Genomic DNA, 26,252 nt, shown 5'->3' on the forward strand with positions numbered 1-26,252 from the left:
ACTCATCTCACATGCTAGTAAAGTAATGCTCAAAATTCTCCAAGCCAGGCTTCCGCAATATGTGAACCATGAACTTCCTGATATTCAAGCTGGTTTTAGAAAAGGCAGAGGAACCAGAGATCAAATTGCCAACATCCGCTGGATCATGGAAAAAGCAAGAGAGTTCCAGAAAAACATCTATTTCTGCTTTATTGACTATGCCAAAGTGTTTGTGTGGATCACAATAAACTGTGGAACATTCTGAAAGAGATGGGAATACCAGACCACCTAACCTGCCTCTTGAGAAATCTGTATGCAGGTCAGGAAGCAACAGATAGAACTGGACATGGAACAGACTGGTTCCAAATAGGAAAAGGAGTACGTCAAGGCTGTATCTTGTCACCCTGCTTATTTAACTTATATACAGAGTACATCATGAGAAACGCTGGACTGGAAGAAACACAAGCTGGAATCAAGATTGCTGGGAGAAATATCAATAACCTCAGATATGCAGATGACATCACCCTTATGGCAGAAAGTGAAGAGGAACTAAAAAGCCTCTTGATGCAAGAGGAGAGTGAAAAAGTTGGCTTAAAGCTCAACAGTCAGAAAATGAAGATCATGGCATCTGGTCCCATCACTTCATGGGAAATAGATGGGGAAACAGTGGAAACAGTGTCAGACTTTATTTTGGGGGGCTCCAGAATCACTGCAGATGGTGACTGTAGCCATGAAATTAAAAGAGGCTTACTCCTTGGAAGAAAAGTTATGACCAACCTAGATAGCATATTCAAAAGCAGAGACATTACTTTGCTGACTAAGGTCCGTCTAGTCAAGGCTATGGTCTTTCCAGTGGTCATGTATGGATGTGAGAGTTGGACTGTGAAGAAAGCTGAGTGCCGAAGAATTGATGCGTTTGAACTGTGGTGTTGGAGAAGACTCTTAAGAGTCCCTTGGACTGCAAGGAGATCCAATCAGTCCATTCTGAAGGAGAATAGCCCTGGGATTTCTTTGGAAGGAATAATGGTAAAGCTGAAACTCCAGTACTTTGGCCACCTCACGCGAAGAGTTGACTCATTGGAAAAGACTCTGATGCTGGGAGGGATTGGGGGCAGGAGGAGAAGGGGACGACAGAGGATGAGATGGCTGGATGGCATCACGGACTCGACGGACGTGAGTCTGAGTGAACTCCGGGGGCTGGTGATGGACAGGGAGGCCTGGCGTGCTGCGATTCACAGGGTCGCAGAGAGTCGGGCACGACCGAGCGACTGGACTGGACTGAACTGAGGGCTCCCCTGGTGGCTCAGTGGGAGAGAACCCGCCTGTAATGCAGCAGATGCACGAGACGTGGGTTCGATCCCTGGGCTGGGAAGATCCCCTGGGGAAGGAAATGGCAACGGACTGCAGTATTCGCGCCTGGTCCTATGGGCAGAGGAGCCTTGGGGGTTGCAGTCCCTGGGGTTGCAAAAGACTCGGGCACAACTTAGTGACTAAACAACGCTGTTTTTTAGATATAACAAAACCTCACACTTGATAGACCACAATATAGTGGAAGCATAACTTTTATATGCACTGGGAAATAAACAAATGCACGATTTGTTTTACTACAACGGTCTGGAGCTGAATCTCAGTGTCTCCTAAGGAGCCTATATGTATAAATGTGTGTGTGCGGATATGTTACACATATATTCTGCTACAGCCAAGACCCTAAGTTCTCAGGGCTACTGGTGACTTTTTCCTCCTTCAGATGAGCTTCAGAAGCAGTTGATTACATTCTTATTCATAAAATTGATTACAATCACAACCACTGAGATTAATTTCGGGAGAACTCGAATCCTAAGGTCAACGTTCCATCCAGGAACACCCAATTATGCAATTTCTCTGTGTTCTTCCAGAAGGTTCTGGTATCTTTGTTTTGGTCTCTCACATTTATTGCTAGGCTGCATTAAAGTTCTTATTAATTTTCTGAACAAAGCCACCCACCCTCTGACTCTGACACGCTGGTCCTACCACTGGAAAAGGGGGTCTCAGCACCTCGAGGAGCTGAGTCACAGGTGTGTGCCCGAGAGTCACAGCACGCCCAGCTCACGTTCCTGTCTCCTGACTGTTGGGGCCGGGGCCTCCCAAATCACGCTGAGTGACAGCGAGGGCTGACATTTTCTTATTCTGACGCTGATGAGACAACCGCTCCATCAGGGCGTGTGAGGACCACTGGAGGCGCCAAGTCAAGGTGCGCTTAGAGAAGCCGCGACGGGGAGGTGCGACACCCTCACGCTCCCAGCAGGATCGCCAGGAGGGCCCCGTGATTCTCGCTTGATCCCTGACAGTGACTGCCACCAGCAGCAAGCTGCGTCCTGGCTATTCTGACTGCAGTTTGTGTGGAAGACGCCATCCCCCCACTCCCCACTGAAGACATCTGCTTTAACTGTGTCGTTCCTAAAGCATTCTGCAGTGGGTAGGGGTCACTCTGGCAATTAGCCATAGAAGGGAAGTGCCCGGCCGTCCAGCGGTTGCAATGCGGCGCTCTCATTGCTGAGGGCGCGGGTTCAGCCCCTAGAAACTAAGATCCCACAAGCTGTGCAGCCAAAAGGAGGAGGAGGAGAAAGGGGAGGAGGAGAACGGTCGGGGGAGACTCAGAGAGCCGCTGGCGCGCGACCATCTCTGCTGCCCCTTCCTGCCGGCCCCGCCTGTCAGGGGAGCCCCCGAGGCCGCGCCGCGCGCCCACCTGCTCGTCGCTCCGGTGGTAATCACCGTCTTCCTCCTGCTTCTCCTCCGCTGCCTCTTTGTTCGAACTGTCATCCGCTTTGGTTTCTCCTTTCAGCAAAAACAGAAAAGACTGAATCACGACATCCAAAGCGGTACACGTCGTTCTTCCCGGCAGCACACGCACAGCCGTGAGACCCCACGGTGACGGGAGTTGCGCGGGAGAGCCGGCCGGGCGCTGGCTCACAGGCTCCGGTCGCAGCGCTGGCGAGGCTGCGGCGGGGGCGGCTGCGCCCGGGGGTCCTGGGCGGGGCGCTGTCGGCCGGGCGCCTCCAGGCTGTCACACCTCAACTCTGCCCAACAGCACGGCTCCGGAGCTCGCGCTGGTCCCCCACGGCTTTAAAAGTCAGGCCTCCAGCTCGGCAAAGACGGGATTCCTGGCTCCCGAGCTGCCTCGGGGCCTCACCCCCGGGGGCCCCGAGCCTGCAGGTGTGCAGCGCCCGCTCCTCTGGGTCAGCAGCCAAGGCCTCCCCTTCTCAGATGTTCAGAGATGCACAGAACAGACCAAAGGGCTTAGGAACCTGTGCGGCCCCTGGAGTCAAAGGTCTGAGTAAACTGTTACAATATGTACAGATTCAAAGCACCATTAATTTTCTGTCAAAGCCAAGGAGAAGCTGGCCTTTCTGCGAGAGAGCAGGCCCATCGTGCACCTGGTCCCCATACACCTGCCTCCAGGCAGCTCCGGGGCCCCGCAGCTCCCCGCTGCGGCCCACCACGCAAGCCCTGGGACCGGGACCCTGCTTCAGCGGCCCCCGCTCCTGTCAGCTCCGCGCGGACGCTGACGCCCACCACGCCCGTCAGGAGCCTGCAGGGGCTCGTGCAGGTCAAACAGCCACTCACCGTTCCGGTGGGGGTCCAGGTGCTGCTTTGCAGAACACGTCTCCCCCTTGATGTCTCCAGGCACTTCCAGGCCTAACTTGTGGTAGAATTCCCTCTGCTTTCTCATTTCCGCTATGAAAAATTAACATGTAATCCTTAATCTCAGGCAGGTGATGGATTCTATTAAAATTCTGCAGGCAGTCACGTGAAAAAAGGGCGGGTTTGGATGAAAAGGTCTGAAGGCTGCTACCCATAAGAAATGACAACTTTAGACCGTGCCCCGTGAGTTTCAGAGCAGCTGCCAGCGTGACTTGGGCCGTGTACCAGGGTGCGGCCCGGGCCCCGTGAGTGTAGGTGCCACTGGCTCCCCCAGGAGAGGCCTCCAGCTGTGCCTGAGCCGCCCACCACAGGGGAGGGGTCTGTACTGGGTGGAGGCGAGGGGGTCGGGCAGCACACAGCCTCCTGCCCGGCGGCCTCAGACACGCGTGGGGCCGGGCGGCGAGAGGACAGCTGTCCAGGCTGAGTCCTCGCACGCCCCTGGGAAGGGCCGGCTCTCTGACACAGGTGGCTACTGAGGGGCGGGTCACACCCAGGTAACAAAGCAGCAGCCGCTGCTCAGGGCCACATGGCAGGGAGCAAAGGAAATCTAACCCAGACCAGTAACCGCAAGGCACGATGTGGAAAAGACCTACGGGCCGGTGACCCAGTAAAGCTCAAGTCACTACACGTCTCTCTCCCTAAATACCACGAGCTCTGTGAGGGCCAGGAACATGCCCTGGTCACGTCCTAGACCCAGGCAGATGCTGCAAAACACCTGACCGTGCAGGAGAAAAACGAACGCGTGAGGCAGCGGGCCAAGACGGAGGCAGGGAGGCCTGTCAGAGCTGACTGGCGCGCGAGGGCCAGCGCAGAGCTGGGGGCGCCGGAACCGGACACACAAAACCCAATTTGCACCACGTTTTGGTAAGACTCACAAGATTTTAAACTTTTTCATTGTTATAATATTTGTTATGATAGCTGTGATCAGGGGACTTTGATGTTATTATTCTAGTTTTTTTCATTTTGTGTTTTTAACTAAGAGATGTACGCTACTTTTTAGCCATAATGCTACTGTACACTCAGTAGCCCACAGTATAATGTGAACGTAACTTTTATATGCATTGGGAAACCAAAAGATTGATGTGATTCACCCTATTGTGATGCTTGCTTTATCGCGATGGTCTGAAGCTGAACCTGCGGTATTTCTGAGGTCTGTCTGTACCTAGTTTTAATTCCTAATTTTTCCCTATCTAAATGAAAAAGAATTGAAAATAACAATACTTGATGTCAGACACACACAGGTATAGACATGTCTATTGGGATAACTTTTCAGGAAGGTCGCTGTTCAGTCGCTGTGTCCAACTGTCTATGACCCCATGGACTGCAGCCTGCAGGCTTCCCGTCCTTCACTACCTCCCGGAGCTGGCTCAAACTCATGTCCATCGAGTCGGTGATGCCATCCAACCATCTCATCCTCTGTCACCCCCTTCTCCTCCTGCCCTCAATATTTCCCAGAATCAAGGTGACTTACATAAACTGCTAGTAATGTATCCCAAGGAAATAATCAGGTAAGTGCCCAAGGAGATAAAGCCTATTTCCAGCACTGAAGTATCAGAAACCACCTGCATGCTGAGCACCGGGTAATGTGGGCTAGGCCAATCAGAAGCGTGCCTCCCTGCCAGCCTCCTCCTGTGCAGCGGACGTGTCCAGATGGGACCGCAGAGCCTCAGAATCCCGCTCAACGGCACACGTGAGACACCACCACCCCTCCCAACCGCGGGAGCACAAGAGAAATCTAACCTAACTGCTGTGCTGGGACACACGCAGGGACACACGCCGGAGACACACAGGGACACACAGGGACACGCCGGTGACACGCAGGGACACACGCTGGTGACACACTCGGGGACACACAGGGACACACGCCGGGGACACACATTGGGACACACGCAGGTGACATGCAGGGACACACAGGGACACGCCGGTGACACGCAGGGACACACAGGGACACGCTGGTAACACGCAGGGACACACAGCAGTAACGCACACAGGGGCACACAGCAGTAACGCACGCAGGGGCACACAGCAGTAACGCACGCAGGGGCACACAGCAGTAACGCACGCGGGGACACGCAGGGACACACGCGGGGACACGCGGGGACACTCGCAGGGACACACGCCAGTGACGTGCAAGGACACGCAGGGACACACGCTGGTGACACACACTAGGACACATGCTGGGAGACCGGGACCCATGAGCTGCAGCTCTGTGGGAGCACACCCGGGAAGTCCTGAGGACTGTCCCACCCGGGAGGGGCCTCTCCATCCCACCCGCACACACGAGACTGGAGACCGAGGGCCTGGGATCAGCCAAACAGCGAGAGACGGGACGGCCCCGCCCACGAGCTCCTGGCGCTGGCATGGAGTCAGCACCACCCTCCCAGCTTACAGAGGTGCTGCTTCAAGAAGACTCCTCTTTGGGGAACAAATGACAACATCTCTAGATGGAACGACAGGGAGAGGGGCCAAGCCGGCAGCTCTGGACTCCAGGTCGTAAGCACACTGGGTGCTTTATGAGACCTTAGCATGTTTAAGACACCCTAGAATAATTTTTAACACCGTCAGTATTTCATTTTCATGTATTCTTTGCCTTTCCCCAGCACTAGAAAAGAAAGTGTTAGTTGCTCAGTCCTGTCCGACTCTTTGTGACCTTATGGACTGCAGCTGCCAGGCTCCTCTGCCCATGGGATTCTCCAGGCAAGAATACTGGAGTCAGGGGCCATTCCCTTCTCCAGGGGATCTTCCTGATCCAGGGATCGGAACCGGGTCTCCTGCACCGCAGGCCGATTCCTTACCATCTGAGCCACCAGGGAAGTCGAAAACCCTTCAAATGTCAAAAGATGACAGTTTCTAAAAATGTTACTCAGAAAACAAGTTCTTTCCTGAATGAATTCTGTGAACAGTGGAAGAAGACTCTAACGGTATTGTTTCCTAAGTTGTGTCTTAAAAGTCAGATGTGACATCTACTGAGCTAACAGAGTAAGCCTGTTCTTTAAATTATAACCTTCTGAAACACAACGGTGAGAGAACACTCCCTAATGAACCGCTGCCTCATATCTTGGAAAGAAAGCTAGGTTTTATCAGCTGGCACCACCCCACCAGCCAGCACCCACTCTGAGTGGACCACCCTTCACCAAGGACAGGACAGTCTCAGGGTTCAGAACTGTGGAGAGAACATCAATTCCCACTCTCAGGATACTTGTACCACATAGTATTTCAAGTCTCCTAAGACTGACTTAGAGCTTGTATTTAAAGTTTAAATCCCGATAAACTTGGCTGACAGAGGGCTCCTGGCTTCACCTCTGGGCGGCACAAGCAGGAGGCGCCCCCTGCTCTGTACCCCCGGGCCTGGCCAGGGCTGCACACACCGGGCACTGGGTGCCCCCCAAACGCAGAGAGACGTGTGAGCGAGGGTGGACGAGATGAGCGAGCAGATGGCAGGGAGCTCAGGGCAGGCCAAGCGAGACATCCAAAGCCAGGACCCCCAAGCGAAAAGGCCCTTGGAGGCCCTACTGAAGACACGGGGGTCCAGGGGGAGGTTCTGACACTTACCCTCTTGGAGGCCTGGGACCAATTTGTAAACAATATCCTGCATGGTTCTGTCATGACTGGCAAAAGAACAGAACAGGTGGGTTAGCCAGAAACGTCAATCCTCGAATTCTCAAACCTTTTCCATGTAACAGTAACACATTCCGCAATCACAAACTGGAATTGTAGTTGCATTCTGCTTCTAGTTTGTACTTATAAAACGTCTGTGCCAGCAAGAGTGACACAGGATCCCAGCTGACACATCACAGTGTGGACTCCAGATGCTGGTGGACACTCAGAGAAGGACACAGGCAAGGCCCGCTGGCGCCCCACGCCCCCACCTGCTGGGCTTCTCAAGTCCTGCAGGGGTCAGGCAGTCTTGGGCTGTGCCAGACCAGAGGGGCTTCTCAGACGTCCCTGACCAGGGCCTGTGCAAGGAGCACCTCTCACATCTGGACACTCCTGTTGATGTGAACGTGTGGATCACACACACACGTGCATCCATGCACACAACAGAGCCGGCCTCCAGCACCCACGGTATCCTCTGCGCCTCGTACTCCCCGCCCCGCTGCCTTCTCCTAGAGCCCTGCGGAGCCGCAAGGGCAGGACGGGGGCGGAATGGGCCCGACAGGCCTCCTGCGGAGCCCCTCCGGCGCGGCCCCCCGCCCCGAGGTGCTCACCCGATGTACTGCAGGGGGTGACTCTGGTGGATGACGATCCTGCAGGTGGGGCACGTGTTGTTCTCTTCCAGGTACTTCACCAGGCAGCTGCGGCAGACTGCGGGGGGGCGGGTGTCAGCAGCGGGCAGGGGCACTCCTCCCGCCGGCCGCCGGCCCCCTGCCCCGGGCGGCCCAGGGCAGGCCTGTCACCTGGGCCCACCCCCCACGGAGGACACAGACCGGAGGGGGAAGGTGCCCTCACGCCCATCACGGGGCGCCCGTCACAGTAGTGAACAGGTAAATTCTACGTCAGCCTAAGGGAGCACCAGAACTTCTCTGCATGACCAAATGGGATAAGATTCAGTGAATGTAACGTAAAACAGTCAGCCAATATCTAAAATACAATTACCTTTAAAATAAAATTTCTATCAAAACTGGCAAGCATGTTCTAAAGTGAGAAATACAAGATCAAAGATCCTCACTGTCAGAGGATTCGCTTAACCTTAGGAAGTGCCCTCAGCACCCTGGGCCAGCCCTCCAGGACCCAGCCTGCTGGTAAAGACTGGTGGGGTGGGGGGAGAGGGGCGGCACTTGGAGGAGGAGGACACCCAAGTTCAGCACCAGTTGCAAGCTAAAGCCTGCAACAGGCTAGCGGCTGTGCTGGGCAGGGAGCACAAAGTTTAAGGAATTCATTTGCAAACGGCAAAAATAAACACTTTGGGCCACTAGAGACCAATATTCTGTCACACCACATGTAATGCTTTAGCTGTTACATACAAATAACCAAGTTTTTCTTGCATTTATTTAGCTTTCTCAAATGATACCTCTTATACTGAAATTACCCCCAGTGTTTTAACTTCAGATAACTTTTCTCATTTATCTTCAGGGTCTCCTTTATTTCTGCTGCCGGGTCTTGCTCTGTGCTTGAGTAAACGCTCTGGGGAAAGAAGCCCAAGTGTTAGAGGACGGAACGCTCTGCACGCACATGTGTGCAGACACTCGGTCACCGTGGTCGCGTCGATGAGGTATCCCCCACACAGGCGGCAGGTGATATGGGCGTTTATGTCCCAGAGTTTAATCTTTCTGGTCAGCATCTTTGGCTTCTGCAACAGAAAAAAGCATATTAACCAAAGTATGGTGTAGTCTGATGTTTCATCAAAGGTTCAGGTTTAACATAAATCCAGCTCCAGTGTGGCCAGGAGGCGCTCAGCATGAGGAGGGCTGAGGCCAGGTCCCGCCCCCACTCCCGCCAGGCCAGGTCCCCCCGTTCCCACCAGGCCAGGTCCCTCTGCTCCCACTGGGCCAGGACCGCACCCTGCAACCCTGCTTCCACCATGAGACAGGCAGTTGCCCCCAGTGGACCAGGTCCCCCACCCTGGGGCAGCAGCAGGCCGCACACGTGCAGCTGCTCCTCCCCTCCTTCCAGGCCGCCCGCCCGCTCCTCCTGCTCAGAACCCGCGAGGTCAGCTGGTGAGGTGGCGCAGGAGAGGTTTCTGGAGCTGCGGGAGGGGAGGCCAGGGAGCTGGCGGGCTGTGCTGGGCAGGACAGGGTCCGTCTGGAGCTCTGGCTCCTCCGATAGGATGACACAGGTGAGCAGTTGGGGCCCGTGGCCCCCCGAGGAAGCACAGCAGACAACAGCATCCTAAGTCCAAATGTCTGTGACCGTGTCGGAGTGAGGACGCGCCGCTCCACCCCAGTGCCGCGGCGGCTCTGACCGGCCCCCCCTCTCAGACCACAGGCTCACGAGGGCAGGGTCTGTCATCACCGCCCTGATAGCAGGCTGCGTGGGAGAAACAGCCCTGAAGACGCCATGGCCTCCCCAAACCTGTGTGTCACCTCACAGACCAAAAGGCTCCTGAGACGGGATCCCCCTTGGAATCTTGCCACAGGGCCCTTCTGGGGCGCAAGAGGCTCAGAGGAGATGTGGGAGAAGCCGCCTGCAGGCTGAGAGTGGGAAGGGGCTTCCAGGAGCGGGAAGCTCGGAGGCGAGCAGCGCCGCCCACACCTGGACTGCAGCCCTGGACGCCCAGGCGGTAGCACCAGCCAGTTTGAGACCCTGAGGCTTCACTCAGCCACCAGCTTCCGGGACACTCGCTGTGGCTCGAGCAGGACACTCATCTGGATGCTATGCTGCGCAGGGTGCAAGGAGCTGCCACAACCAGGATCACTGACAACTCTGCCCAGAGGCAGAAACGCCCTGGGAGATGGAGGCCAAGGCCCAGGAGGCCCATGGCAGCCTCGGGCACTGAGCTGGCCTGGCACAGCGAGGCCTCACCTGCAGACGAGCGCACACGGCTCCTGGCTCCTGTGCAGACGTTCCCAGCTCAGCGCTGTCTGAGGACAGGCAGAGGGAAGTAGACGGCTGGACGGACAGATGAGGCCGCACTGGACCCCGGGGAGGCCCCGACCAGACTAGACCGTCCCCTTACACCAGGCCCAGAAGCAACCATCCACAGCCTGAGGCACCGGGCAGAGGCCACCTGGAAACGCGAGGGCCGCTGCGCCAGCAAGGACGCCCACGACTGTCACAGCACGTAGGACAGGAGGCTCGCAGGCGAGAGCCAGCACGGGGCCCCCACTAGAGAGCCCTCTCCCGCGGCCCCGAGTGGTTCCGAGCTGTCAGGAGAGACGAGGGTCATTCCCTCAGGGGCTCCGTGGGCCCCGGGAAGCAAACTGAAGTCTGAGGGGCGAGGCACTCGGTGTCACAGTCACCAGGAGCCTGCCTGACTGCTCGGACCTGCTGAGACCAGCTCCCTGAAGAAGGGCCTGTGCCCCCCGTGTGGCCGGAAGAAACGGGTGGTAACGCAAGGTGGGAGGAACCCGATTCGTCACCCAGCGAAGCGAAGCAGAGACAGGAAGGCACCGACTGAGAACTCCGCTGGACGCCGGGGCCCGGGGTGCAGTCCACCACCTGCCTGACCAAACCCAGGACAGCACCCTGACTCACTGCGCACTGTTCACACGCCCGACAGGTTCACACTTGCCCCCAGCCCGACAGCCAGGCCAAAACCGGCTCCAAATCACACAGACCAGGGTCAAGGTCGGCGTGAACTCATCTTTAGTGGCAGCAGGCAAACAGATACAGATGGGTGTGCACAAATGTGGACACACCCACTCACTCTACAGACGTGTGCACAAGTGTGGACACACCCACACTACAGACGTGTGTGCACGCCCACTCTACAGACGTGCGTGCATGTGTGGACACGCCCACTCGCCCTCGGCTCCGCGCCCTGGAGTGACCGCGGCGGGGCAGCCCTGGGCCTCGGGCCCACACTGCCTCTGCCACAGGAGCCAGCGTCACCGGGCACCCCACCGGCCCTGGGTGGGCGAGGAACGGATGGACCTGTGCTTACGCAGGAGCCTAGGAGGCCACTCGGACAGACGGGCGAGGACGGGGCGCACTTCCTCATAGAACGTGAGCTGGGAAATGGAAGGCAGGCTGGCAGTGAGGGTCGCCACCCAAGGATAACTGCAGGAAACTGACTCAGGAAGCCTCAGTGGGGGTCAGCGGGGGAAGACTTCACCGAGGAAGCGAAGGTACATGAAGTCTCCCAACACTCAGCAGCCCCCGAGGAGGGCAGGCTCCTCAGAAAGAAAGCCCCGTGTGTCCCCGACGGCGTGATGGGTGACACCCAGGCGAGGACCCTGCTGCAGCGGCGCCCCTGGCATCAGGTCTGACAGGCCCCTACCAGAGCCTGAGCCCCACGGGGGGCCCGGCCTCCAGCTCTGCCCCTGCGGCCCCCCACGCCAGTCAGGTGCGTGACCAGCCACACTCGCAAGCAGCCAACGCCCACTGTCGCCCCACCTTGGCCAGGACCCGGGGGCCTGCGCGGGAAGCCTGTGCCCACCTCCTCGAGGCCGTCGTCCCTCCTGCTGCCTCTGCGTCGGCCGCCGCGCCTACGGGTGCGCCGCGCTCACGCCTTGTCCGCCGCGCCCTCCGTGCTCTGGCTCCTCACGTCTGCGCCTTCCTTGCGTCTCTTGCGGTGTTTCCATTTTCTAGCATAGAAATGGCACCTGCTGTTCAAGGTCACGTCACTTATGCGACGTACACAGCCCTGCAGTTACGTTTCTGGCAGAAGCTATGAAGAGCCCCACATAGCAGACAGCAAAACTGAGCTGATCAGAAATATTAATCAGAAAAAACTGGAATATATGTGAGTAACTGTGTTCGAACCTGCTCTGGAGCCGTCAGAGATGAAATTTTAAAGGAGCTACAAGGCGCTGACTTTTTCTACAGCTACAATAGAGTAAGTGGGAAACAAAGGGTGATTCGAGGTTAGCTTAATCGGCTCACATGCACTAAAAGCAGAGGCTCAGCGCTCACGCAGCGTTACCTGTACACAGAGCCAGGTCTTCTGCTACATTCTGAAGCCTGTGGAGACACAGGGATGGGGTGTCAGCCACGCGCGCCGTTCCACGGAGCCTGGCCCCGCACAGGCAGCTTCAGCTGCTCAGGCCAACAGGTCTCTCCTTTACCTGCTTGGAACAACAGAAAGAAAAGCAAGCTGGGTTGACGGTACAGCACCCGCAGGAACCACCGAGACACAGGCAGGCCCCGACAGGAGCCTGGTGGCTCGAGGCCTGGGGGCTGGTGGTGGTGGGCAGGCCGAGGACAGCTGGGGCTGCCCACGTGCCCGGGGGCCCAAAGAAGCTCCCGGGGAGGCGGTGGGCTTTGGGTGACCTGGCGGGAGGCTGGGAGAGCAGCCATGTGATTCCTGGGCTGCTTTCGCAGTTCCCGCCCCGAAAGGTGTCCCCAGGGCGGCTCACCCGGGGAAGCCACGCGAGGATGCCCACAGGCTCCGTGCGGGTTCTGGGCCACCGCAGGGGACAGACGTGCCAACGGGCATATGTGTGTGCGGACGGCGGCGCCAGGCCTGTGCACAGCGAGCACAGTGCGGGGCTGGGGCGGGCGGCAGCAAAGAAGCGGGCAACCAGGCCCTGCAGGACTCAGCCACCGTCGGGGAGACGGAGCTGAAGGGCCAGGAGCCAGAGTCGTTCCTGGAGCTCCGGGGGGAGGCAGGGAGGGGCCTGCACTTAGCGTCGCTTAGACGCGGCCAGTGACACAGGTGCAGACGCTGCACGTGCGACCTCAGAGGTCAGTGAGCAAGGGACACAGGTCCCCAGAGCCGACATTCTCGAGGAGAAGGTGGACAGTAAGTGATAGACGCCACGAGCAGGCACGCCGTTCAGACACCGCAGGTGACAGACAGGACAAACCAGAGCAGCAGAGGAGGTCGGGAGAACGGGGTCCAGAACAGCTCCCTACAGTCACCTCTGAGCAACGTGAGAATGCCAGGAATACCTTCATGCTAACAGAGTTGGAGACACCTAAGGAATTCAACAAGTTGCTTGAAAACAGCTCACCAGAACTGAGGTGAATGGAAACAGAACTGAGAGTTCTGGACCCCTAAGGACACTGAGCCAGGCGGGTTCCGCCCAACCTGCGTGCGGCAGCCTGCCCCAGATAGACCCGCCCGAGCACACAGGGGGTGGTGTCCCTGACTGGGGGCGAGGCTGCACAGCACAGGCCAGGGCCCTGGGGGGCACAGGCCACCGGCAGCAGCAGCGTCGCCTGCAGAGCATGGAGGGGCGCCCTGGAACCCGGGGGCTCCGTGTAAGAAACGAATGCCATCTGTGACAAAAGCTAAAAGGAGAGAGATGCTAAGATCTCCCCAGAGACACACAGTCTCAGCAAGTCCCACCGGAACAAAGCTCTCCACCCAAGAGACACTACCACTTCCATCCACTGGGAGGTTCATGTCTGACTGCAGAGCTCTCTTCCCAGCAGCCGCCTGTGGGGAGCAGCTGCAGCTGTGCGTCTCCTGGACACAGCGGCAACCCGAGGTCAGCGCCAGTGGGATGCGTGACCGGACAGGTGCTTCAAGACAGCAACTGCACCACGAAACTGGGCACTTCAGCGCGGCGACCACCACCCTAAAAAGCGCACTTTACCAAAACACCCGCTGAACACGAGCGTCACTCCCCGTGGTGAGAACTCTCCCTTATCCCAGGCGTCTCCTGACAAGCATCCCCGAACAGCCGACTCCAGGCGGACGGAGACCAGATGTGCGAGGCACGACGCGAGCTGGGGAGGACACGCGCGCCCTGCCTGGCCGACCCCAGCGCTGCCGTCCTGCTGGGCGGCTCCGCCACGGGGCACGGGCCCCTGCCCTGGCCCCGTCTTGCTGACACCTCCTGAGTCTGCTGTGTCAGGGGGTCCTGAGTGGAGACACAGTGCCATGGGTGTGTGCTGCTGCTGCGTCGCTTCAGTCGTGTCCGACCGTGCGACCCCAGAGACGGCAGCCACCAGGCTCCCCCGTCCCTGGGATTCTCCAGGCAAGAACACTGGAGCGGGGTGCCATCGCCTTCTCCAATATGTGTATACACAAGATCTTTAATTTTATAAAGTGAAACCAAACAACAGTGCAACATTTCAGGCCGTCGGTTGCCCCTCCTCGAGCCAGAGGCCCCGGGGCGCCGTCCTCTGGCCCCACGGCCCTCGACACGGGCGCCGTCCGCTGGGCTGTCCCGCGCGGAGGCAGCGTGGCCGGGGCACCGACCCCTACTGCTCCCAGGCCGACGGCTGAGGCTCGGCAGGGAGAGGCCAGCGCGGACGGCCGTGGCCGGCGCCTGGGAACCTGGCTGGTGACAGTTTCCATCAGTGACTTAGAGCTTCCCTGAAAGCTCAGCGGGGTCCTCGGGAGCTGAGGGCCTGCCAAGCAGGTGCCTCCGTGAGAGGCCGTGGGCCCTGGTCTCTGGGGCGACAGCCCTTCCCGTCTCTGAGCGTGTCACCCTGACTACTTGGGGAGAGGGCTCTGGACGCGGTGCCGGGTCCCCTAAGGCTCGTCCCATCTGCCGCTTCCTTCACAGATTCTGCGGTGACCTTTGGCTGAAATAACCCACAGCCCTGCGCCTGGGGAACCCATCCGTGTGCCTGCACACCTGGGGCACACCCCTCAGCCTCTCAACGCCCCGGGCCTGCCGAGCCTCTGCGGGTCTGCCCAGACAAGCCCGTCCAGGCTGGAGACGGTGACTGAGGCCTGGCTGCCCCTGGGGCCCTGATCCTGCCGTGGCCTTGTCCCCTCTGCTGCCCCCCCAGGGCACGGTGGCACCTCTACCCCCTTCCCTGGGCTCCAGGCTGATCCAGGCCCCACCCTCCTGCTTCTCAAGGGCTCTGATGGTCCCGGCAAGCCCTTCTCATCTGGAACCTTCCACACCTCCCTCCTGACAGAACCTGCCTCCACAGGACACCCCACCCCAGGACTTAGCCACTCGACTCCACGAAGTGCCGGTGACAAGGACATCACCAGCCCCCCAGGACACAAGGCCGCTGCTCGCCGGCAGCCACTGACCCCTCCCATACGGCCCCTGCCACCGGGGGAAGGAGCAGGGGCCAGACACCGGCCTCAGCCCCGGACGCTGCGGAAGGGCCAGGCCGCACGGCGCACCCCTCAGGGCCACTCCGGAACTCAGCAGCATTCACTCCTGCACGAAGAGGCCCTTCTTCTGACCAGGCACCTCGGACCCTGTCTTGTCCAGACCCGTCCACCTGTCTGCGACCCCCCGGACGCCACAGCCCCAAATGGTACAGCTGAGCGCCACACGTCCCCTTTCCTCCTCCAGGAAAACACGCCAGGCTTGCTGTGCAGCATGAAAGCAGTAAACACAGTCACCAACCACAGCTTGGAATTCTTCACCGAATGCAGTTAAGGAGAAACCCTCCTAGTCTTAACCCGCAACACTCACCGCTGCTCCAGGCATGCCAGGCACATCCACTGGCCTCACTTCCACTGACACCGCAAACCCCCACACCCTCATTCTCACTTCCACTGACACTGCACACACACCCTCGTGCTCACTTCTGCCGACACTGCAAATACACACAGCCTCAACCACACTCACAGGCATCCTCAGACCCTCAGTTGTTGCGAGGATGCCTCCCCACACCAGTGCCAAGACGAGCACAGTCCGGGCTCTCTGACTGTGGCTGTGGCCGGGTGTGACCAGGGGCCTCCGATGGCTTCTCCTGGAGGCTCTGGCCACAGCCAGGCCCTGCTCCCTGCCCTCAGGACCCCTGAGAAAGAACCACCTCCCCATACAGGCCCACCCTGGTCATACTGCCTCCTATTGACATACCTTATGAGAACCTTACTGTTTTTTTTATTTATTTTGCAGTTAGTGCTGCTAAGCTTTACTTTCCTAGGAAAGCGATCATCAAATTTATTGTCACAGAATTACTCAGAGTAGCCTGAAAATGTATTAAATAGCTTCCCTGGGGAACATCTGACAAGTGACACATACTTTAAAGGGCCCCGTGGGCCCTGGTTCTGGACGCTGTGTAGACAGGGCCAGGCAGCCTCCTGAGACTCACCGAGCAGCCACGTGGATGAGCAGTTCACCCTTTCTGTTCTGAGTGGTGCCCACCCCGACTCTCAGCCCCCTTGCCCGCAGACACCTGCCCTTGTCCCTCAGGGTGCCATGAGGAGCAGCGGCCACAGCTCTGTGTGGATGGCCTGCTGGGGAAACACCCACTGAGGACACCACCTGTGCCCGCTCGCCCCGTCCGAGCCTCCACTGCCCTGGGGGGGCCAGTCTTCCGCCCCTTCACTTCATCCTCATCCCAACACCAGAGCCCCCACCAGCCTCTGTGCCCACGGGCCTTCCCTGGACATCACTGTGGCTCCCAAATGGACGGCAGAGCCACCAGAACGCCCCCAACCACGTGTACCCCCAATTCCTTCTCCACAGGCACGCCTGACAACCTCAGAAAAGCAACCCCGATGCTCCCGAGAAACCAATCGCAGGAGCCCGACTGTGGATGAGCCAAGCCCTCCCCACGCTCCCCGTCAGTCTCCCCATTCACGCCAAGGCCTCCATCCATGTCGGGGCCCATCCGCGTGCAGCTCTGTCCCCAGTGGCCTCGCCCACCTCTCAGCTGTGTGCATGCCCGGCATCCTCAAAGGGCCATCAGAGCAGCGAGGCTCTGGGACGGGCCACCCACGCTCGAGGCTGAACCCATCTGCCATCTCGTCCCCCTGCTGTCTGCTCCCCAGGGTCTGTGCCCTGCGACTCCACAGGGGTGTGTTCCTCACCACAGCACGCCACGTCCAGCAGGGAGCCAGCCCCAGAGCCGGTGTCGTCAGCCTGAGATACTCCTGACGCCCTCTAAGAACTCCAGGAAACCCATCCGTGTATCTTCACGCAGAGCTGGCGAAGTGCGTCCCCTGCTCCCTGCACGTGCCCTCTTCTCCTGAAGAGGAGTGGGCCAGGCCGCCCGCACCGAGTCCGCAGCACGTGCCTGGGAAAAGCCCTGCTCTGTCGGGCCCCCCAAGGGCTTCTCCCCATGGCTGGCCTGTCCACGCTGGGCCCAGTGACCTTGCTCACACAACAGGCAAGCACGTGTCGGGTCATGGGACCCAAACGCTGTCTGGCGGCAGCAAGGTGTCTGCGGGAGTCCCGTAGGACAGCCGGCCCAGGGCTGTGCACTCACAGCAGCCCTGCTCGCCCAGGTCGTCCACGGTGGCTGCGCCCCCCCTCAGCGCGGCTCGGGGGACCTCCACTGTGAAGTCCTGCGAAGCTCAGGGAGCTCCACAGCCCCGCGGGCCCCTGCAGTTCTAGGACACTCTACCGCAGTCCCGCCTGGGGTCCCTGCAGGACCGCAATCTCGGCCGGAATATTCCCGCTCCAGGGCCCACGTGCTGGCTCACTCCCAGCGAGTCTTGTCTCGAGCATCCCCTCCCCAGTAAGCTCTTCGAGACCATCCTAAGATCCACACCCACACGAATGACTCCGAGCCTTCCCCCTCCAACCCTCAGCTGACCACTTTGTTATTACTCACACCTAGATCACACTGTCAGGCATGTGACAGGGAACGCTGAAAATTCAGCAGACAGGCTGCATGATAAAATTGAGAAAATCTGTCCGAAGGGCAGCAAAGACGGGATATAGGACTACCATGTCCAACCAACGGGTGCTCCAGAAAAGGGGAGCAGACAAGAAGCTGTGACGGACAGTCTGGAGCCGGGAGCACGCATATTCCTAGGCCACCCACGCACTCACTCACAGGCGACACTTCATGGCCTGGAGAAAATGATCTGCGTGTCTCCCCAGCTGGGAGAGTCAGACGGCAAGGGCCCCGGTGCCGCCCACGTCCACGCAGGTCCCCGAACCTGAAGACATCAGGGCGCGAGGGAGAGTCCTGAAGGCGCTGGGGCAGGAGGAGCCCGGGGGAGGGAGCGTCGGCACCAGCCTCCTCACCTGCAGCGCCCGACTCCAAGGAGTCCAAGGAAAGACACGGGACGTAGGATTCTACATCCAGTCAGCCATGACTGACCCCGCTGACTGGCAGAGGCCTCAGGAAGCGTGCACAGGACGCCCTGAAGCATGGCACGAGCCAGCAGGTGCTTGCATGAGCGCCGGGGCGCTGGCAGGCCGGCCGCTCCGGCGGTGACTGAGGAACGACGTGTGGACAGACATCCCCGCTCCGACCTGGACAGGTGGAGCCGTGCAGACAGGGGCAGGGGCCCCACAAGCCCAGCATGAGGCCTCCAGCCAGGACCAGGGACGCGGACAGAGGACCAAGGAGGGCGCAGGGCACGGGCCGGACCCTCGAGAACGTGGGCCAGGACAGGGACGCAGGCAAAGTGAGGCAGGAAGGAAGGTGCAGCCAGAGGACTGACCCGACTCACAGTCTCGCCCGCTGCCCACTCAGGTCCAAGTTTCACAAGAGCACAGAAAGCACGGCTCAGGGCTGAGGCCCCAAGACCCCACTGGCAGGTGGCTATGCAAACCCGGCTCAGGGGCAGACACGCAACCCCTCCACCAAAGAGACCACCTCAGGCGAACCAGGGACCCAGGCTGGGCTCCCCACGGGGTCTCAGACTTGTGCCTCAACACGACTCCTCGTCACCCCCAGCCCACGTCTGAGCTACAACAGCCAGCCGGCCTGCCCGTGGTGCTGGGGAGCCCCAGGGGGAACACCAGCTCACTCGGTTCACAGGTGCCCTTGGTGGGTCACACCAGACAGGGGATTCAGGGGCTGAGACTTTGGGAGCCTTGGAAGGGAGGGGCAAGTGGGTTTCACATTTGGGGAGTATGAATTTTGGGGGGCCAGAGGGAAGACTATGAAAGGCAGAATTCTGAAATGGTCGCAAGATCCTGGGGCCCACGAGACACACAACTCTGCTCTAATTATCCCACCTACTGCTAAAGGGGTTTCTGAAGATGTAATTAAGGCCTCGGATCAGCTGGCCTTCCAACAGGGGAAGTACCCCGAAGCCTGATCGAACCGTGCCATCTTTCAGAGCCGAGTTTTCTCAGCTAGTGGCAGGTCGCAGCAGCACGCACTGGCGGCCCTCGGCCCCCAGGCAAAGGACCGCGGGGCCTCGGGCCAGGGCGGGCCTGCTGGTGAGTCCCTGACAAGGGCCGCCCCGCACACCGACCTCGGCCTGGGCCCTGGGCAGCGGAGTCAGCCACGTGCTGCCCGACTTCTGACCCACGGAGCCGTGACACCTAAGTGGGTGCCCTTTCAAGCCATTAAGTTCGTGGCAATTCGTTTTCCAGCAATAGAATGAGACAATAGGGTCTGGAGAAATGAAAGCTGCTAGCCTCTAGCAGAAAGGGCGAGTCTCCCACACACGTGAAAATCAAAGGAGACACCGCCTCTGGAAATGCTCTCAGCCGGCGCCCGTTCTCGCAGCTCCAGAGACGAGAACCAGGTCAGTAAACAAGCAGGAGAGGCGGGAGCCGGGTGGTGTGGGCCGAACTGGGCCCCTCGAGCTCACGTGTTAAAGCCCCAATCCCGTCTCCACACGCGGGGCCCGTGAGGCTGACTCAGGAGTCGGGGCTGGCGGGTGAGCATCCTGCCGGGAAGGGGCCAGCCTGCTGCCAGTCTGCCTGTGAGGGCGAGCAGGCCCATGCAGGCCGGGAGCCACGCCCACGGGCACCCTGAGCTGGGACCTCAGCCGCCCTGAACCACCCTGTCGGTGGGGTCTCATCCCGGCAGCGGCGCGGAGACCCCGCCTCCCAGCTCCTTCTCGGGCGGCCTCTCGCCGCCCCCCGAGGAAGCGCTGCTCCACGGCAGAGCCGTTTCCCGACGACTTCCAAACCCTTCCACCCACTAAACCTTTCATAAAGTCTGCTAAAAGCACCGCAGCTGACCCGAGTGGGACTCGCCACCGTGCGCCCGGGGCGGCCGAGGCAGCCCCCCAGGCGCCAGCGGGCGCCGCTCCCAGGGCAGAGCTCGGCCCCGGCCACGGGCGCAGGAGGGACGGCGGCGCCGAGTGCGGGACGCACGGCCCGCCAGCACGGCCCGGAGTCCCCCAGCCTCCGCGAGGCATCTCGCAACCCAGGAGGGGCCCAGGCCCCGTCCTCGGGGTGAACAGGGGACACAGACAAAGGCGGACGGCACCCTGCTCACAAGTGATGGGTGGTCTGGAAAAGTCTGTGCTGTGGGGAGCCCGAAAGGGTGGGCGGACCCCAGGGCCACGCGGGGAGCCACCCGCCTCCCAGACGGAAAACGCTCAGGGAGACCTTCGCGAGCCACGCGGGGAGCTGCGAGTGGACAGAAGTGAGCCGCTACGCGGAATGGCGCCCACTGCTCCGTGTGACCGCGATGCCGCGGGTGCGTGCGGACCATCTTCTCACCAGCGTCCTGGGCTGCGAGTCACCGCAGGAGCGAGGCCGACGGTCTGCAGCTACTTCAGATGATTCAACAATAACTGTGTTTAGAGAAACCAATAAGCACATGCGGCGAAACGCACATGACCGCTGGGCCTGGGGTCAGGGTAGCAGGGTGCTGTGCTTAGTCGCTCAGTCGACTAAGGAGCCGCTGGGCTCCTCTGTCCACGGGACGGTCCAGGCCACAGCACTCCTCCCGGGGATCTTCCCAACCCAGGGATCGAACCCGGGTCCCCCGCGTTGCAGGCGGGCTCTTTGCCGTCTGAGCCTTCGGATGATTCAACAGTAAATGTGTTTAGAGAAACTGATGAGCAAGTGTGGCAAAGCACACGTGACTGCTGCAGCTAGGGCTAGGGTCAGGGTCAGGGCTAGGGTTAGGGTTAGGGGTTAGGGCTAGGGCTAGGGTCAGGGTCAGGGCTAGGGTTAGGGTTAGGGGTTAGGGCTAGGGCTAGGGTCAGGGTCAGGGTCAGGGTAGAAGGGAGCTCACTGTCTCATTCCTTCTTTCTCCACTGTGTGTTTCTTTTTTCCTCAGAAACCTTGGTAAAAACTAAAAGGGGCTTTGCTCTGGTGGCTCAGTGGTAAAGAATCTACCCTCCACCGCAGGAGACATAGCTTTGATCCTTGATCTGGGAGGTTCCACCCACCCCGGAGCAACTAAGCCTGTGCGCCACAACTGCTGCACCTGCGCTCTGGAGACGACGACCTGCAACGAGAGGCCCCTGCACGGAGAAGCCTCACCCCACGACGGGAGAGACAGTGGTCCTCAGTCTCCACGACGGGAGAGGGGGCCCCGCTTACAACCAGAGAACAGCCTGTGCAGCAACAAAGACCCAGCACAGCCATACGTAAATAAATAATTTTTTTTTAAGTAAAACTAAATCACTTAAAACAAGAGCAGAAGAGGCTGACCCTTCTCGGCCCCTCACCCCCTGTGACCGCGCCCTGCACCTGTGTGTTCTCACCAGGCAGCTGCAAGCAAGCAGGTCGTCCTGGGTGATCCATGGAGGGCGTTAATGCACACCGCAGCTCCTGAACAGGGCCACAGTAGGGAGCAGGCCAGCTTTTAGTTAGCCGAGCACCTTCTACACGCCAGGCCCTGCTGAGAATCAGCAAACATAGCAGCTGACAAGACCCCCCCCACCCCGCAACCCACTGGGCTGCCATGAGACGCACAGAGGACCCACACGTTGGCCAGGAACTTCAGGGAGGTCTGTGGGCACAGTCCTCCTCTTTGCTTTTTTGTGTAAAACACCTGGACTTTGCTGTTAGTGTGGCAAAGCCCAGCAAATATTGATGCAAAAAAAAAGTCCTGTCAGCCTCCACTCTCTAAGTTCACCTAAGCATGAGAAGTTCTCTTCGAAAAAAGAAAATAAGCCTAATAACTAGTTTTTAAAGACAGTCTAGTTACTTTTAAAATACCGCACTTTTTTGTAACAGTGAAAAGCTATCAACTTGCAGAATGAAGAATGGTTCCATTTTTGAAGCACAATGAATTGTGCAGCATGTTTGCAACAGCAAATGTCAGAAAGGCCGTAAGAAACTGTCCTCAAACCTCAACATACTGCAACAGAAAAGAAAATTAACTTTCAACTTCAAGTTCTATTCTGACCATTAACCAAATAAAACTATGAAATAACAAATCCTGTCATTCAGTAAATTAAAGAGTAATAGTATAGGCTAACACAAACTTTGTTTATAACCCAAATAAGTAAGTGTAATCACTGGAAAGGACCCTGCTTCACCCCAGCAAGGTGGAAACCTAGCACGTCCAGAGAGCAGGGTGGCAGAGAAGACACCCCCTCCACGTGGTGACCAGTCAAGGGCAGTGGCCCCACGTGGGTGCCCTTCACAGCCTTCACAGTGCTGCCCCAGGCACCGGGGTCCAGGCACCCAGGAGGGGGGGTGTGGGCTGAGAACCAGGCCCCAGCACACAGGTGCCTGGAGCATTCTGCCCTTCGAGGGTCAAATATGCAAAACATCTTGGCCCTCACACTTCAAAAATGTCTTAGAAACATCAGTTTATAATTCCCAGAGCAAAGTAACTGGCAGGAATCAAAGTTCTAGAAACAACTAAAATCCCTGCACCTGAAGCTTCAGATTACACCTCTGACACACGGGCCTGCGATTTACCTGTGTGTGGGCTGGGGGCTTATGGTTTGCTGCAAGTGTTCTAGGGTAACTCCTAAAAATCCTTCCTATTTGTGACTTCTCTCCCATCACGTGCAAGCTCCAGCACCCCTCCATCAGTACAACGGTGACATCAGAGCAACCTGTGCAACTCAGGAGACAGCTGAGCTGCTGTACCCTCAGGCTGACCTCACTGCTCTGCACACCCTGCAGGGCACTTCTCAGGAGCTAACACCTAATGGAGGCCAGGCATCAGGCTGGCCCAGCAGCCCTCAGCCCCTCCCAGGAATCACCTGTGGTGTTCCTCCTGCTCAAGCATGGGCAGGGCCTGGCAACTAAGAAACACAGAACATGGTAACAAAGAACATGGCAAAAGGGATGGGATATCCCAGCCAAGGTTAGGTCATGAACACTGTGGCCTCCTGCTCACTCTCCCATTCAGTCACTGGCTCCCTCAAGCTGCCCTATGGATGTCTCCAGCAAGCAGCCTGGAAGCAGATACCCCCAGCTGAGCCTACAGACAGATACCACAGCCCCAGCCAGCACCCTGTCTGCAGCCTTCTGAGACTCTTGAGGCTGGGGATGCAGCTAAGCTGTGCCTAGACTCCTGACCTCAGACAGTGAGACAGCTGATGTGGTTTTAAGGCACGACATTTTGGGGTAACTTGCAGGACAGTAATATATAAATAATACAACCATCCAGTGGTATCACACCTTCAAAAATCCAAAAATGAGAAAATAAAGAGCCTAATCAAACTTGAATGCCCAGTTTCACAAGCCTTTTCCAAAACTTCAAAGAAAATTAAGTTTTTTTAAAAGTAAAGTGTATGTTTAAACAAACACAATCAGAAGTAAGCACTGAGCAAGAAGGTCCCAAGCATGGTTGCTGCTGCTGCTAAGTCACTTCAGTCATGTCCGACTCCGTGCGACCCCATAGACGGCAGCCCACCAGGCTCCCCTGTCCCTGGGATTCTCCAGGCAAGAACACTGGAGTGGGTTCCCATTTCCTTCTCCAATTGACAAATAAAACTTTCTAGGCTGAACTATTCACGGACTCCATTTAAGAGTAGGTCCTATGAAATGTTACACTGAAAACGCAAAGGGGGTTTCTCCTAAGTAACCAAGAAGAGAAGTTATGGCACAAAATGAAACAGTGAACTGATCATTCAAGCGTCTCCCTCGGGTTTTAGAGTCACGCCCCATGCGAACACAGGGCAACCTCTCTGAATGTGCGCCTGCCTCTCGTCCATACACTGAACGCGCTGCACGCGGGCCCCACGCCAGGTAGACAGTGCCCACCTGGGCAGCCTCATGCACTGGACACTCGGGAGCCTTCCCTGGCCCAAAGGCAGCACGTCTCCATGCCTACTCTCAAAGTAAAGGGCACCGCGGGCAAGGTCTGGGTGAGGCCAGACGTAAGGTTTTGGAGAAGCAGAGCCCCCACCCCAGGTTCTCTTTCTGGAGGGAGAAGGCGCCTGACGGTTCACCTGATACACACCGGACCACTGGCCCCCAAACCCGCCCCGCAGCCCACACGGCGTCTGGATCCCATCCCTCCTGGAGCCCCTGGACACCGAAAGCACCTCCAGACCTGGAGAACGGGGCGCTTCTGTGACACCACCAGAGGGCGGGGAGGGCAGAAGTGGTCGAAGATGGCCGGGGTGCAGGTAAGGAAACGGCAGCCCTGGAGCAGAGGCTGGGAGAGCAGGGTAGGGGGCAGCTTCCTCGGTCTGGCGAGGGCGCCCTGCTGGCTCGGGGCACGGAGCAGTGTGGAGTAGGAGCTCCGTCAGTCTCAACCCAGCCTACCCCCGGGGGCCAGTCCAGGCAGCAACTGCTGAAGGTCAGAAGGTTTGTGGGGCCCAGGCGCTCAGGGGCCACACAGAGAGGGCTGGTTTGCACCTGTGGGGCTTACATACCCAGGATCCCTGATGCTCTAGACCTTTAGAGCAGCTGGGGTCCAGCCGAGTGAGCTGAGTGGATTCCAGGCACTCTGGAAACTGCCCCAGGGCCCAGGCCCCTGGGGGTCCAGCCTGGGGTCCCAGCACTCCTCAGAGACCACCCTTGAGGCCTGGGTGCTTCTCAGTGACTCATTCAAGAGTCGCAGCCTTCCTGGGGGCCTGTCTCCAAGTTTCAGCTCTCATCGCAGTCCCGGTCCTGTCTGAGAGCCAGTCTTCTCCAGGACCGCCCAGCGTCCAGCTCTTCTTCACGACCTACCTGGGCCATCCCTGCAGCCTGTCAGAAGCCAGAGGCCTCCACGTGGCACAGCCCCAGGGTCCTGGCTCCTGGGAAGGACGGGCTGTCCCAGGGTCCGAGAAGTGCTCACAGGACAGTTTCGAAATCCTGGCCCTAGTGGAGAGCGGCCCTGGGGTCTCAGTTCTCTCCAGTGGGGTTACTCAAGTCCTGATCTTTCCACCGGCCAGTCCTGGGGTACAGACCGCCCCCCGGTGACCCACCCTAAGGTCCGCGGCTCCCCAGTGACTTGTCCTAGTCCCAACTGTCCCTAAGTCCTGGCCATCCTCGGTGACCTGTCTCGGGGTCCAGCTGACTCCTGCTGAGTCTTAAGGTCCCAGCCCTCCTCCATGACCCACATCGGGGTTGGGCTTTCTCAGAAGAGATCTGTCTTGGCATCCAGTACTTCCTAGCCTTTTCTCGGTGGGTCCTAAGGTCCAGTCCTCCCTGATGACCCACCCTGGGGTTAGATACTCTCTGGCCCCTCTGCGGTGACCCGTCCAGGGGTCTGGTCCTCCCTGGCCCCTCTGCAGTGACCCGTCCAGGGGTCCGGTCCTCCCCGGTGACCTGTCCAAGGGTCTGGTCCCCCCCCCGGTGGCCGGTCCTGGGATCCAGTCATCCCCGGTCGCTCCCCGAAGACCCGTCCCGAGGTCGGGCCCTGCCCTAGGTCTGGCCCCCGTGGGTCCGGCCCGGGCCTGGGCCTGCCGAGCGGAGTCGGGGCGCCGCAGGCCGGGCCGACGAGGGTGTAGGGGCGCGGGCCGGGGTTCGGAGCTTTCCGGGCCCGGACACGGGCCGAGGCCGCGGCCTGTGGAGCGGGCGCCACGGGCCAGGCCAGGCGGGGCGCGGACTCACTGACCTGCCGTCTCAGCTGCGGGCGAGCTGGGCGCACGCGGGGGCAGCGCGGGCAGGGGGAGGGGGCGCCGCTCCCTCCGGGTCCCCCCCAGGAGCAGGAGAAAAAAACCCGTCCGGAGTTTAAAACAAAGAGGCGGAAATGCCCGAGCGGAGCCGACCGCAGAGTCGGGGGCGCCGCGCCTGGAGCATGCGCGTTGCGCGGCCCGGCTCCCACCCGGCGGCCGGGGCGGGGGCGGGGCCTGGAGGGGGCGGTACGGGGCGTGGCAAGGGCGGAGCCAGAGGGCGCAGGCGCGTCCGGGCTGGGGCGGCTCTGGGGCCTGAAGAGGCGAGGGTTGCCGGCCGCGGAACCCAGGACGGGGGCGTGGTGAGAGGTTGTGGGTGGGGACGGAGGGCGGGGTCAGAGGGAGCCTCGGGGCCGGGCTCCGTGCGGAGACCAAGCTGGGTCGTGAGACGCTTGAGGGGCTGGGGAGGCGGGGCCAGAGATGGGGCGGGGCCTGGCGGGGCGTGGGGCGGGGC

The 26,252-nt window shown here is 59.2% G+C and overlaps 1 protein-coding gene across 4 annotated transcripts in view; it reads right to left on the reverse strand.

The window, feature by feature from the left end:
• Window positions 1-25,976, reverse strand: part of PCGF3 (polycomb group ring finger 3) — a 47,299-nt gene extending 21,323 nt beyond the window's left edge. The window contains exons 1-8 of one of the 4 annotated variants that reach the window (XM_040237730.1): window positions 25,741-25,976; window positions 12,185-12,326; window positions 11,699-11,846; window positions 8,833-8,950; window positions 7,869-7,965; window positions 7,213-7,268; window positions 3,583-3,693; window positions 2,705-2,793 (exon numbers count right to left, since the gene is read on the reverse strand). In XM_040237730.1, coding sequence (XP_040093664.1) covers window positions 2,705-2,793; window positions 3,583-3,693; window positions 7,213-7,268; window positions 7,869-7,965; window positions 8,833-8,941 — 462 coding nt within the window. In that variant the 5' untranslated portion in view covers window positions 8,942-8,950; window positions 11,699-11,846; window positions 12,185-12,326; window positions 25,741-25,976. Of the gene's footprint in view, window positions 1-2,704; window positions 2,794-3,582; window positions 3,694-7,212; window positions 7,269-7,868; window positions 7,966-8,832; window positions 8,951-11,698; window positions 11,868-12,184; window positions 12,327-25,740 lie in introns of all 4 variants that reach the window. The other 3 variants (XM_040237731.1, XM_040237732.1, XM_040237733.1) reach the window with 3 other exon arrangements.
• Between the last annotated feature and the right edge of the window lie 276 nt (window positions 25,977-26,252).

The sequence above is a fragment of the Oryx dammah genome, unplaced genomic scaffold, assembly GCF_014754425.2.
Source record: "Oryx dammah isolate SB20612 unplaced genomic scaffold, SCBI_Odam_1.1 HiC_scaffold_3, whole genome shotgun sequence".
Classification (NCBI taxonomy): Eukaryota; Metazoa; Chordata; class Mammalia; order Artiodactyla; family Bovidae; genus Oryx; species Oryx dammah.